Below are 13,038 nucleotides of genomic sequence, written 5' to 3' on the forward strand. Positions count from 1 at the left end.
TTTTTTTTTTTACTGTAGTTGTCTTCGTTCTTGAATCTATCTGCTGTTTGCTACATTGGGAGAGAAAAAAACAATGTTCATGAGAAGAGATTCGTTTCCGATTAGATTTGCAACAACAATGATCTTCTGTTAACTGAAACCAGGTATAATGAGTCATTGTTTATTGAACCGGGAACACAATGAATCATATTTAGTTGTTTCAAAACAGATTTTCCCATAAAGGCTTCGACTGAAATGCTTTTTATGTCGTTATGCACCAAGGCAAGCCTCCTGTTCTCTCTCTGTATTAACTTTCAGGGTCCAAAAGACACAAACAATCAAATAAATGACAGTTTGTTTCCTGTTAACCTGTTTTTCAAGGAAGTTGCACCTGTATCTACAAAAACGGTCAAGTCTGTTTCTGATTGAACTGCCATAAACTTTCTCTTCATTACTCATTCTGACATCTTGTTTCTTTGTCTGTTGGGAGGGGGTTACAATTTTGCCCTAATCAATCACTAGTAAGGATGTTTCCTATAACCTTAAAGCTGTGCTGATCAATATTTTTTGATAAATAATAGATCAAGTGACAGAGTGTCCTGTGAAAGTGTTGGCTCTAAATGACAAACCCACAGAGAATTATCACGAGCTCTGTAGTTCCACTTATCGCTAAAGTGCACGTTGCTGATCTCATTCTATTATTCTGTCGTTCTCGTATCATGGGAAAGCACGTAATTCCCCCAGTTCCTCAGAGCGCAGAGTGTTGGTGTCACGGCTTTTGCCACGCAAGGCGTCAAAAGATATGCTCTTCACGACAACAAGAACGTGGAAAAGGACGTGGTTAGGCTTCATGAAAAACAACAAGCAAAACACAACAAAGTCTTCTTCAGGACTTGAACTCCTTCAGGACTCCTGCATGCCAGGGTTTCAGTCCAACCTTGACATGACACTTCATGACTTATGCCTTCTGTCACCCTTTCAGCCTTCTTATAAGGACTTCGGTGGCTTTGTGCTTTTTTTCTTTTGACCTCTGTCGCGTGACATTTATCATGTGTGTCTCTGATTTGCGCAAAGCCAATGTCAGGCGTAGAAAAAACATGCTGCCATGATACTAACCTGTGTTACTTTGATGTTTTGGTTCATTGTTCTATCAGCCTCATCTACAACCATAAATGAATGGAAAACAGAGAAAAGAGAAGCCATTAGCAGAGGATAGCAGAGCATTTAGCAGCAAAGGAACCCCATATTTTTCTCAGGAGGTGGTGGAGACCAAAACCAGAGTTAATAGAGTGAATATTGGACTTACACAGTTTAGGTGACTAGAAACACAAATATGTATGTCAGTTGTAAATGTAAACAGGCTACTGTTTACAAGTTTGCCAAATCAACTGAAGGAGGCCTGTCAAGTTTTCTTGAAAGCAAACAAAAGTTGGGTTTCCATTTGTTTCTCTCTGCAACGCACTGGTTGCATCCTTTAGGGCTAACAAATGTATTGAAATCATTTCCTCTATCAGAGCTGATTTCTTTTAACATTTTGAAACGTTCACTCTTCTCATTTTACTTTGCAATCATATGCTATTCATCATAGAACATTTCATTTGTGTACACAGATTTCTCAACTAGTCAGGATGAAAAATATATTTATGTTGATTTAACCAAGCAGTCTTAAATGCCTGAGCTTATAACCCTTTTTTTTTTTTTTTTTGAGAAGATTTTTTTCTTATCAGATGAAAGTAGCCTACTTTAAAGAGAGAGAGAGACTGATGGTGCTATTATTAAAATATATATATATCAGTGGTATGGTAAGTATAAATGTGAACCATGTGGACTCAACCATGTCTTTTTTTTTAACAGTGAATGAGGCTCAAAAGAGGGAAGAGCTGAATCTCCTCTGGGAAAAATGTGTATCAGTGTTTGTGTGCGCGCACGTGTGTGTGAGCAAGCGAGAGAGAGAGAGAGAGAGAGAGAGAGAGAGAGAGAGAGTGAGTGAGTGAGTGAGTGAGTGTGTGTGTGTGTGTGTGTGTGTGTGTGTGTGTGTGTGTGTGTGTGTGTGTGTGTGTGTGTGTGTGTGTGTGTGTGAATACTTATTTAGTTTCTCCCCAAACGTCGCCGACTGCATTCTTCACTTGGCGGGTGGCGAGAGGAGCGCGTATACCGGAGAGAGACGGGGAAAAGGGAGAGACAGATTGGAGCTGAAACTTCGCTGCAGACGTTCCTGTTAGGTTAGTTTCATCTCTATAATGTTCTTTTAACACTCCTGTGATACGTCTGCATTACGCGCGGGACAATATGGATAGGGTACTATTTAATCTCCATCAGCCACAGCTCTATATCCTTCTGGTTTTTAATCAGCGTAACTTGTCTTGCAAGTGTATTTGCACATGCAGCATTTCTGGCAATTCAGACAGACTTTAATATATTGTTAGAGCGCATATCCACTACTACACGCACTGGCATCGATATCAGCAGCCAAAGCAGATGAATCGATTCATTTCAAGGCTTTAATACCAGCTTAATTAGAAACACTTAAATAACAATCGTTTTTTTTTTTTTTTCTTCTTCCTGCAAGTGAGCCGCTCTCCAATTCTCGTCCAGTGAGGATATGTGGAGTCTTTTTCCAGTGCATTAAAGTGGAAATGTTTGCAGCACACATGGAAACAAAAGGGAGGTTTTGCGCACGCATGCTGTGAGCCTTTTCCAATAATGATCCATCCACACGAGCTCATTGTGATAACGATTATTTCCACGTGTGATGCAAATGATTCACTGTCATTCTCTTGAGTTATTCATGCGCTCTGTTAAGATTCTGTCATATGCGGCTCGCATTTTGATATCCAGCTCGCCAAAACTGGCTGACACAAATCCTGATGATGGGAATTCATATAGAAACAACATCGGTTCGATGATGTGTCAAACATGAACAGGCAGCCATCTATAGTTTACGCATATTTTTAATTGACTATAATTATCACGGTTCTATAAAAGAAAAGGGTCGAGCTGGTTGCGGTCAGGTCACTAAACCTGAAAGGCGACACCCGATCACTTCAGGAATTAGCTTCACAGCGGGCTATTTTTTACCTGCGACGGTGTGTGCCAGGTAGTACACGCGCGCGCACACACGCACGCGCGCACACAAACAGACATTTCATTGTAATGCTGCATTCCATTAACACCACGGAAGCTATGGATGTACTGTGGATTCAGCTGGTCCTGATGCCAGAGAAACCTCATGGGTGATGCAATAGATAGACAGACAGATAGATAGATAGATAGATAGATAGAGAGAGAGAGAGAGAGAGAGAGAGAGAGAAAGAGAAAGAGAAAAGGGGGTGGGGAGTTGTGCGCCTGTGTTGCAGAAGAAAGATAATTGGTGTATGTGTGTTTTTGTGCATGTGCATGTGCATGTGTTTGTGCGCATCCATCACCTTTGCAAAATTTTGAAGCAGAGAAATAGAAATAACTTGAAAGAAAGATTATTTTTCAAAAAGAAATCAAAAGCAAGGGAGAACGGGTATGGTTGTAACCACCAATTTGTCCAATCAGGAATAAGATAGGAGTTATTTGATCATATCTGGTGATTGTCAAGGCTGTAAACAGGCTCATGCAGATTTCATAGAGGAGAAAAAAACAACTATTTTAAGGTATAAAGTGAATTTTTTTGGACCAATACTATTTTTTTGTTTGTTTAGTACTACTTACAGTATATGATTGCAGTTAAATGTAATACATTTTCCCCCTGCGAATAGCAAACCACTAAACAATGACAAAAGGGTGTGTGTGTGTGGAGGTGGTGGGGGGTGGGGTGTTGTTGTTGTTGTTGTTATGACACATCTGAAAAGAGTCTTACAACTCTCCCCTACAAACACGTAGTTCTGTAATTTCACAGAACATACAGGCGGTAGAAAAGAAAGACTGCCAGAGGAGTACCTGTTATTGTCTTAGAAAAACATCTGCTGAGGTCTCAAAGAAAGGAAAGTAAGCCAGTCAGATCAGTTAAGAGGTTAGATGGGATCTGCCACTGATACAGCAAATAAGCTGCAAAAGCTGAGAGACAACGGGGTCTTTATTTTTACGAACAGATAAAAGCAAGGTCTGTGATGTTCTTACAGAGGTTTGAATTTGTGCCATTTGCAGTACACAAATCTAGTTTCTATAAAAGCTTGGGAATTATATCTAAAAAATTAAGCTCCCATATACCATATACCTGGTCGCTCCTATTTGCTTTTACAGCGACATTATAAGTGATCCAGCTCAGTGTTTGTATACAAAAGACAGGTGTATGTGAGATAGAAATAGCAGAGTAAACAGTTTGTAATAATGAAATAAGGAAGCACACTTAAAAAAAATGATCTCATCTTATCATTATTTGTGTTTCATTACAGAATAGTGAAGCTTTTGTGTGAGATATAAGGAACTTATAACTGTGTATATTGTAGAGAAAAAGAGAGAGAGAGAGAGAGAGAGAGAGAGAGAGCGCATATGGTCTCGTGACGTCACGCCGGTCGTTGCGGACGCTCTGACAACATTGCCTCCGTTTGTGTGTGCGTGCATGTGTATGTGTGTGCGTGTGTGTTCAGCTCAGGATTACGTCCGGGATATCCAGACCTCCATACATTGTCATCAGCGATGCACGCTTAAACACACGCTCGAATATACATACAGCCCGAAAAAAAACAATGCACGCAGTTACCACCGCAACCTGCCTTCTCGTCGCCGGCTTCAGCTGCTACCTCTACGGCAGCGACGTGGTGTTACCGCTGCTCCGTGTCTTTTCCCCTGCTGCAGACCCCTCCATGCCCGAGCCGGGAGCTGCTCCGCGGCGGAGCCCGCAGGGAGTCCCCTACACCGACCTGCAGCACATCGTCAACGCCGACGGACTGCACCTGTTCTGCCGCTACTGGGAGCCCGCCGGCCCGCCAAGGTCAGTGGACCTCAGTGGAGGAAAAACTAGCGGAACATGACTCTGTTTCTCTCTATGAGTGTTTGTGTGCAGTGTGTGAGATGAAGCGCAGCCAATTGGAGCTGCATTTATTTTTAGTGCTGTTAAAATAATTCTGTGTTGCTGCAAGTAATCCTATCCACGTGGTTGTTTTCAGTCCTGGAGTCACGTGATGACTACAACTTTCTGGGGCCCTACATGTTAATCTTGTTAAGCACATCCTACTGGTGCTGCAGAGTAGAACCAACTCTCAAGGTACACTTAATAATTTATTTGTCAAGTTGGGGTTCACTTTCAAACAACCGCCCAGGAGTCAGATCAGCTCTGTGACTGGTTAAACAGCTCTCCAATCAGCACCCTCCATCTCCCATGTGCTGTCACCTGAAAATTCACAAGAAAACTGACATTTTATTCTTATTTTATTCATCATATGGGAGCACAATCAGTAGCTTGACTCTAAGAGCTGTGCAAACTGACAAAGAAATCACTAAAAACAGACAGTTAAGTCTCTGTGTGACCCATATTCAATCAAAACATGTTCTAATTATGTTAATCTCATGGTGGTGACCACCTCACCAGTGACTCTGTTTCACAGTGGGCCCACTGAATAAATTAAAGCGTGACTTTGTTGGATTATTACGTGCATGTCTCAGCTTTTCAAAGGCAAATCTTCAACATTTGACAAATTCCTAACTAGTTCATAAAAATCGTGGGAGTCCGTGACCCAAATGTAACAACCTGAGTCTGAGCTGCAGTGAAAAAGCAAACTTAGTTATATTTTTGTGTTGACTATGAGCGTAAATCTAGATTAGCTTTCACTTTTAAAACTTAACTCTTAAAGCATGAGGAAATGCTGGTTATGAAACATCCCCCAGTGGTCAGACATCCTTGTGTAGGGTGTTTCCTGATTTCGTTCTCAACACCATTTAACATTCGTAGTTCATTTCGCAAAAGGCCTGAAATCTTGACTCATCCGACATTCTGGTGTGTGACAGAGCGTAAATGGCACCGTTGCCTCGTGGCCAAAAAGACATGATTATTGGGTCGAGTTTATCAGAAAACAAAACACACTTCTGACTGGTTTAAGAGTGATATTTTCCACAGCGTGCTGTTAGAGGCCCCCTTCTGCTATGCGCTCTCAGCCTTTTTAAATCCGCTGCATTCTCTGCACATGTGGCTGCGGCGGCCCATGAAAAAAGACGCAGATGTAACACTTGCTTACAAGCTACAAACTGGAGTCCTACAAAACATCTGGAATCAAGACACTTCTGATCACACACACGCACGCACGCACACACACACACACACACACACACACACACACACACAGGCTCACACATCTGAGTAGAGTAGTGACTCATTAAATGGCAGTGTGTTTGTGCCTGTGCTGTGTAATTGTGCCATAAACTGTGTCTCTTAGTTTACAATATGATGTGTATACGTGTGTCTATTTATGCTGCAGTCACTCTTGATTTATTCTGTATTTGTACATGTGGCTACTTGTACATCAACATAAATAAGCAGTATCTGTGTATGAGTAGCAAACCTTGAGGTGATGTTTTTGTGTTATCACCGTAGCTGGTTTTGTGCTGACAAACATTGGACCTTATAATTGCTAAAGGCCTCACTGTTGTCCCACAGAAGCTCTTTCCCAGACCCGTGTCCACACACAGGAGCAAAATCTACATATGGTGCACAAGTAGATTTATGTTCATATACTGAAACCTTGATACAAAGAGTCTTGGAAATCTATAACTAACTCCTCAAATGTCTGCTGCTCTTTCTGCCAAAGTCATTACTAAACCAAATAATGAAAACCGTCAGATTGACTCATCACATCAGCTTAATTTTTTTTACCAGCAAATCAAGTGGAAGTTAGGGGTGTCTCATATTGTATCATTCACATTAATAGTATCAATTTTAATAGGGTTTTAAAAATTCATGTTGTGATAATGAAGCAATATTCTGACTCCTTGACACAATGACATCATACCATCATGCACTGTAAAGTAATGATGTGTGTAATTTATGCACAGCAGCAACAAGCATGTCTGAAAGTGGCTCCGCAGTGGAGGAGTTAGTTCAGCGACTTCAGTCGATTGGAAGTTGTTCGGTTACAAAAGATCATATTACCACAGTAATATGTTTTTGTGACTAGTTGAAGGTGAACTCTTACCTTTTTATTGACTGTAGCATGTATCTTGTTGTTCTTGAAATTAATCAGAAAGTATTTTTGTCATATTGTCAAAAATATCATTCTTGCAGAAATATCCTGAAATATCATTATAATCTTTTCGGCCCACATCGCACAGCTCTATAGTGGAAGTAAAAACCTGAATCAATGCGGGATTAAAATAACTGAATCCTCTGTTGTAACTGTTTTGAAGCTAAAGCCTTGGATGGCTTATATAAGAGTTCTCTCACTGAAGGCCAGCCAATGGGCACGCTAAAAATGCATGCAGGCAGAGGCACATTCAAGAGTCCATGTAATGTGCATTCTGATGTGTTTATAGTCTGATACAGTGTTGTGTATTGATGCTGCAGACACTTTGCTCTTGTTTTGTGTGCAGTGGATTCAAATCTAACAGTCTCATCGCCCTGTAATCAGCATTACCATGAAAAACTCATACTTTACCAAAGTGAGAAAACCTCAGAAGCTCCCTTTAAACTTTTACGGGGTGTTTAAATTCTAAACTGAGTCCACAGACATATAAAATGCTTTTAGCTCCATTGCGCTGGGTGAAGGAGGTTCATTGCAGGTTTTATATGTTGACAAAACAGAAGCTGTTCGGTAAAATCACATCCCCACCTCCAGTCATATTGACGGAGGGCTCACTGGATATACCGAAAGCCATCAGACCGGTCCATCCAAAGGAGGATTCATTGGCTTTAATATGCGTTTGTTTATCATTAGATCAGACTGTGATCTGTATTACTGCTGAGCACAAAGCGACACACTCCGCCTGTTGTCTGTCGTCCGGCCCACGCTTAAGAAATTCTCTAATATTCACCTCGTATCACACAAACTCTCACGTTTCACACTAGTTTTCTGCGATCTGGATGATGGAACCACAAACTAATCGCTGCCCACTCACTGCAGCAGTCAGATTAGTAATTTAACACAAAGTCACACAGCATGTAAGAAACTCATTTATGAATCTGTTGATGCAGCTCAGCCAGAAACATCTGGCTCTAACCCATTAAAAGAGTTTAGATTAAAAAGTGTTTATATTTGCAATGAAGAGGAGATAGGAAGTTTAAACAGAACTATCTCTGAAATGTTCTCTGTGGAAAGATGAATTAATTTTAGACTTATAGGTTATTTCTGAAAACAGTGGGAGCATTTGTCTCTTTCCCTTTTGTGATAAGAATAGTTTCATATATCCACAGTGCAGCTGGCGCAGTGATGAGGTCTGATGATCAAAGGAAACTCCAGGCAGGAGATGTGACAGTTTATTCAAGCAGCAGCCGGGGAGCAACAACTCAAACTCTGAAAACATCCCAAAAGCTTTTATAGTGATGGATGATTATGAATACAAATCATGCATAACGGTAATGAGTGATAATTTAGGGACTTCTGATAATATCCTACTATATTGCAGGAAGTCTTTTCTTTACTCAAGTGCTCAAAAAAACTAAAATATATATATTTTTTATGAAGCATAAAGTGATGTTATTGCTTTGCTCAACTGCCATCAACAGACCAAAACTCAGAGATGTCAGTTGACTCTACCACCAGACAAAGATAAGCAGTAAATCCTAACTGCGGAGATGCAGAAAATGTTTGATTCGTTGTTTTTCTTGATAAAATTAAAAATAAACAATTTATTGATTAGCGTAGTTGCCAGTTAAGCCAGAGCTTTGACTTGAGGTGAAGTCCTTTTCTATTTTTCTTCTTCTCCTCTTCAAACATCACACAACACCACTAAAGTTATGATGTGGTGGTATCCATTATTGACTCAGATACCTGTAGGTCAGACACTATATTGCCTGGAGTGTTTGTTTGGCAAAAAAAAAAAAAAAAAAGCAGACGGTTTAAAATGAAATCCCACACTGTGTGGGTGGGAAGGACCCATGCAAAGTGTGTCCAGTGTGACCTTTGTGTAAACGAGCAGGGCTGTTTGAGTCAACAGCTTTAAAACCAGAAGGACAGGAAAGCACCTGCACCCATTAAGCAAATAAGAACCCAATTACAAGAGAAGCATACTTGTAGTAGGAGCTAGCTTCTTTGATCTCAGCATAAATTCAACCGTCGACTCGTCATCCAAGTAAAATGGTAAAAAGGTATTTGGTAATCCGTAGCTGGTGGAACAAAATGTTTCAAACATGCCATGATGGCCTCTTTGTAACCTGAATGTATCGAATACAATCTGCATGACAATGTGCCTCAGATACATGTTATCAGAAAACAGTGAAACAACAGCAGATGACTGCAGGAGTCGGATTAAAAACCACCTCAGTCACATGTTTGTCCTCCAGCAGCTCTTTCAAAAATTTAAATTCAGGACAAATATTGCCTGCTTGTTTGTCCATAAAAGGACAGTAATAACATTGGATAAGGACAGTAGCCTGAATAGCTGACTTTACACTGAGTGTGCAAAACATCAGAATAACCCTACTGATATTGATTTTTGTTGTGACGCACCTTTTGGGTACAGATAAGCGTCAGCTGGAATTACTGGAAATCATTTATTGGATATTTGTTGAGTTTACTACTGTCACCTTATCTGTTCAATGTTTTTATAACATGATTTTTCTCATGATTTAAATGCTCTAAATGATAAGGGCCAATTGTTTCAGAGCCCCGGACAGGTCTAGATGTGTAAAAAGCAATGAAATGTACCTTTGAAGCATTTTACCAACAATACTTTAGGTTACAACCAGACTTAAAGCTCTGCATGATTGATTCTCCATTGATTTTCTATTGCAAGGGAACGCAAAAGTAGTCCTCAAAACATTCTCACAGTGACCCTTAAGGGGCTCCCTAAATTGTCATTTAACATAAGGCTGTTGGTTGTTTTCATAGATGATGCAGGAGGAATATAGATGTAGAATCAGGAAGAACAGACAAACCTTTCTGCTTTTATTTTTTTCTCCATGTTGTTTAGAAGTTTTAGATTTAGTACGAATTACATAACAAAACCAAAAAGTCTGAACAATGTAGCAGTAAAACATCTGCAAATATGGAAACACTTCATCAGTCTTATTTCAAATGTTTCTGGTTGAGATGAGGAAGGGCTCAGGTCACAGGTTCCTGAAAGGTCCTTTCATTTGAAAGTAGGTGGAAGGTAAAGGGGTAGAATGCAGCAACATCAAGAATAATTGACAGATCTTTCAATAGATGTTTAATCGGGACTTTGAACTCACATGGAGACGAGTATAACATTCACACACATACAAACACACACTTGCAATTATAACTTCACTGCACACCTTTATTATCTCCGTATACAAATGACAGCCTCAGACACTCACACACGGTCTGTGTAAATGGGTCACGCTGTTATCAACACTTTAACCGATGGTGTCTGGACGACTTTCCTCTCACGTTTGTATTCGTTGTGTCAGACTGTTTCATTTCCCTGCTGCTCACTTCCACCGGGTCTGTGAAAGATACTTTGCAAAGACAAAAGCCCCGTAATGCTTCCCTTCGTGTTTGCACCTGGGGGCAAATCATGGCAGAATTACTATTCAGCGCATAAAATATGAGCCTCACTTGTATTCCCATAAAAATCTACTGAGTAGGTGATTCCAGGTTCCAGCTCAGATAATTTACTGCAAATTAATATGGAAAAGAGACACAGAGGAACTGCCTATAAATCAGTTAGTGAACAGTAAGTACTGATTCCCGCATCACCAGCAACAGCTTTTACATTAGAGTAAGACACAGATTATCCACATGAGAGGAGAAATAATTGTTAAGGTGTTCTGTATAGTTATTTATTTACAGCTAGGGATCATTTTAAGGATTTCTACTGCTATCCAGATGGCTAAAATACCAGAATATATTAGGTGATTTGATTATGCCTGTGAGAAAAGTCGTCATGCAGTACACTGTTACATAAAAAAAGAGTTAAGGGGTTGTACAAACATATAGTACAAAGGTGCAAAGAAGAAAAAAGGTGAAAGAGTTTAGATTCAACAGGAAGTGCAAGCAGTTTATCAGAAGAAGTCTATTATTCTTTGATGTTGTGTATTATACAAAAGGGGAAATATTTATATGTATGAGGAACCATGAATATGAAGTATGTGCAGTCCCAAACAATTAGAGGTCAACAGTGGTCTAAATATAGGAGCTACATGTGAGGAGGATATAACATACTGTTCCTGTCCTTCATGTGTTGCTGTAGTTTCTGTGTAATTTGTGTGTAAGGTGGAGAAACAGCATTGAACTCTGAGTTTGTACATCAGCTGATGGAGATATGAAGTCCTGCTTTTGGTGCGGAACTCATTCTTGATGTTGTGTTGACTTTCTTCAACGGGAACGCAGACAGTTAGCAGATGTACTGTGGCATTATTTTCAGACTGCCGGCAAATCAGATTTTTTTTCTCAAATGCGATCTTTAGGACAGACTGACGTACTGTTATTTGGATGTGAGAAAATCGGATTTGGTGTGTTCAGATATCACTAATTATTTGCATGGGTTTGACGTAATGACGTACATGTAGCTACGCTGGTGACGTGGCTTTCCAATGTGGAAGCAAAGTGTCAGCAGACAGTATACGTTGCCGTTTGTCCTCAGACTGTTGTTCTCATTGTCCTCCATTGAGCCAAAATCCTCACTCTCTGATAGCTCTCAGCTGGTGGTAGCATCGATTCTCTGCCTCTATGAAAATGACGCCGTCATTGTGTGTCGCATTTAAGTGACACAAGAATCTGATCTGAGCGTTCGGACTGAGATGTATCTGTAGAACTCTGATTGGCCTTTCATGTGGTTTTTTTTGGCAACACAGTCTGAAAAAGGCTTCTGGTTAAACCTTGCCGACAAGGCCTTTAAATTATGCACTGTCACCATTGCTGGAATTAGATATTGATTGTTCCTCATTTTTGCTCATTTCTCTACAAATGCAAAGTCCTTGAGCTCTGCTGTATTGAGAGCTGCACTGTGCAACAGAGAAAAATGTTCAGCTTGTATTTTAGATGAGCTGGTAAAAGGAGTCTGTAACGTTTCTCTGTACAGAAGAATCTTTTTTGGTTGACGTTTTTGTTTTCATTTGTGTAAACCTTCCTGCTGCGGCTTCCTGCCGTCTGTCTGCCTCCATTTCTCTTCGTCACACAGCAATTTCCTCTCTCGTGTTTTCTTTTCTGCAGAGCACACTCTCACACGTTCTACTGTCTAAAGACTTCCCCATTTCTAGCATCCTTTTCCACACCGTTTTGTCACTCTCTTTCTCTCTCCCCCTCTCTCCATGGCATTTTCCACCTGTCACATTGTTCCTCTCTTGTCATATCCATTTTGTTTTGCTCCAAGTGCATAACATCCTTCCATCACCTGGGGATTTACAGACTCACACACAGTCTGAAGGTGTCTTAAACAGGACTGAAAAGTCTTGAATGAAGCAGACTTTAGTTACAGTGAAATCTCCATGTGTTATGTCCCACTGTATTCCAGGTGACTGTGATGTAACATTGTTAATAGTGCAAAATGCATTGTACCACTGATGTGTTAGGAGAGCTGCATATAGTACAGCCACTTAGCCTTACTGCCAATCTGTCCCAGTGGTGATTTGCTGTATTGTACTTAAACAAAGCATTGCACAAATAATTTCCCTTAAAGACCACCATTATAAAAGACTGTAAAACAGGACACGGAGTGAAAAGTTCACTTATACTCCTTCTTAGTGAATTTTTTAATCCATGGAGATGTTATCGTTATAAAACTTCCCCAGAACCCAGAAAAGTGACTTTTATTTGTGATGTCATCCCAATGTAAAATCTGTGAGCTGGACAAAACAGTAATGAGGACGATCTGGACTCAGACAATGGAAATCTTTTTTGGCTTTTGAGCTCTGTGAGAATTAGTTTTTACGGAAATGACTTGGTGTCATCCTTCAGTTTAGTATCCACATCTTCTATCACATATATGATTACTGCTCACTGGGCTAGTTGGTGACTTTGT

The 13,038-nt window shown here is 40.2% G+C and overlaps 1 protein-coding gene across 1 annotated transcript in view; it reads left to right on the forward strand.

Annotated features, from left to right (window-relative positions):
• Window positions 1–4,562: 4,562 nt before the first annotated feature.
• mgll (monoglyceride lipase) overlaps window positions 4,563–13,038 on the forward strand; it is a 38,945-nt gene continuing 30,469 nt past the window's right edge. The window contains exon 1 of the mRNA XM_069141592.1: window positions 4,563–4,900. Coding sequence (XP_068997693.1) covers window positions 4,656–4,900 — 245 coding nt within the window. The 5' untranslated portion in view covers window positions 4,563–4,655. The remainder of the gene's footprint in view (window positions 4,901–13,038) is intronic.

Source organism: Embiotoca jacksoni, unplaced genomic scaffold (assembly GCF_022577435.1).
Source record: "Embiotoca jacksoni isolate LCO1_2020_lvr unplaced genomic scaffold, fEmbJac1.0.p SCAF_9, whole genome shotgun sequence".
In the NCBI taxonomy this organism is placed as follows: domain Eukaryota; kingdom Metazoa; phylum Chordata; class Actinopteri; family Embiotocidae; genus Embiotoca; species Embiotoca jacksoni.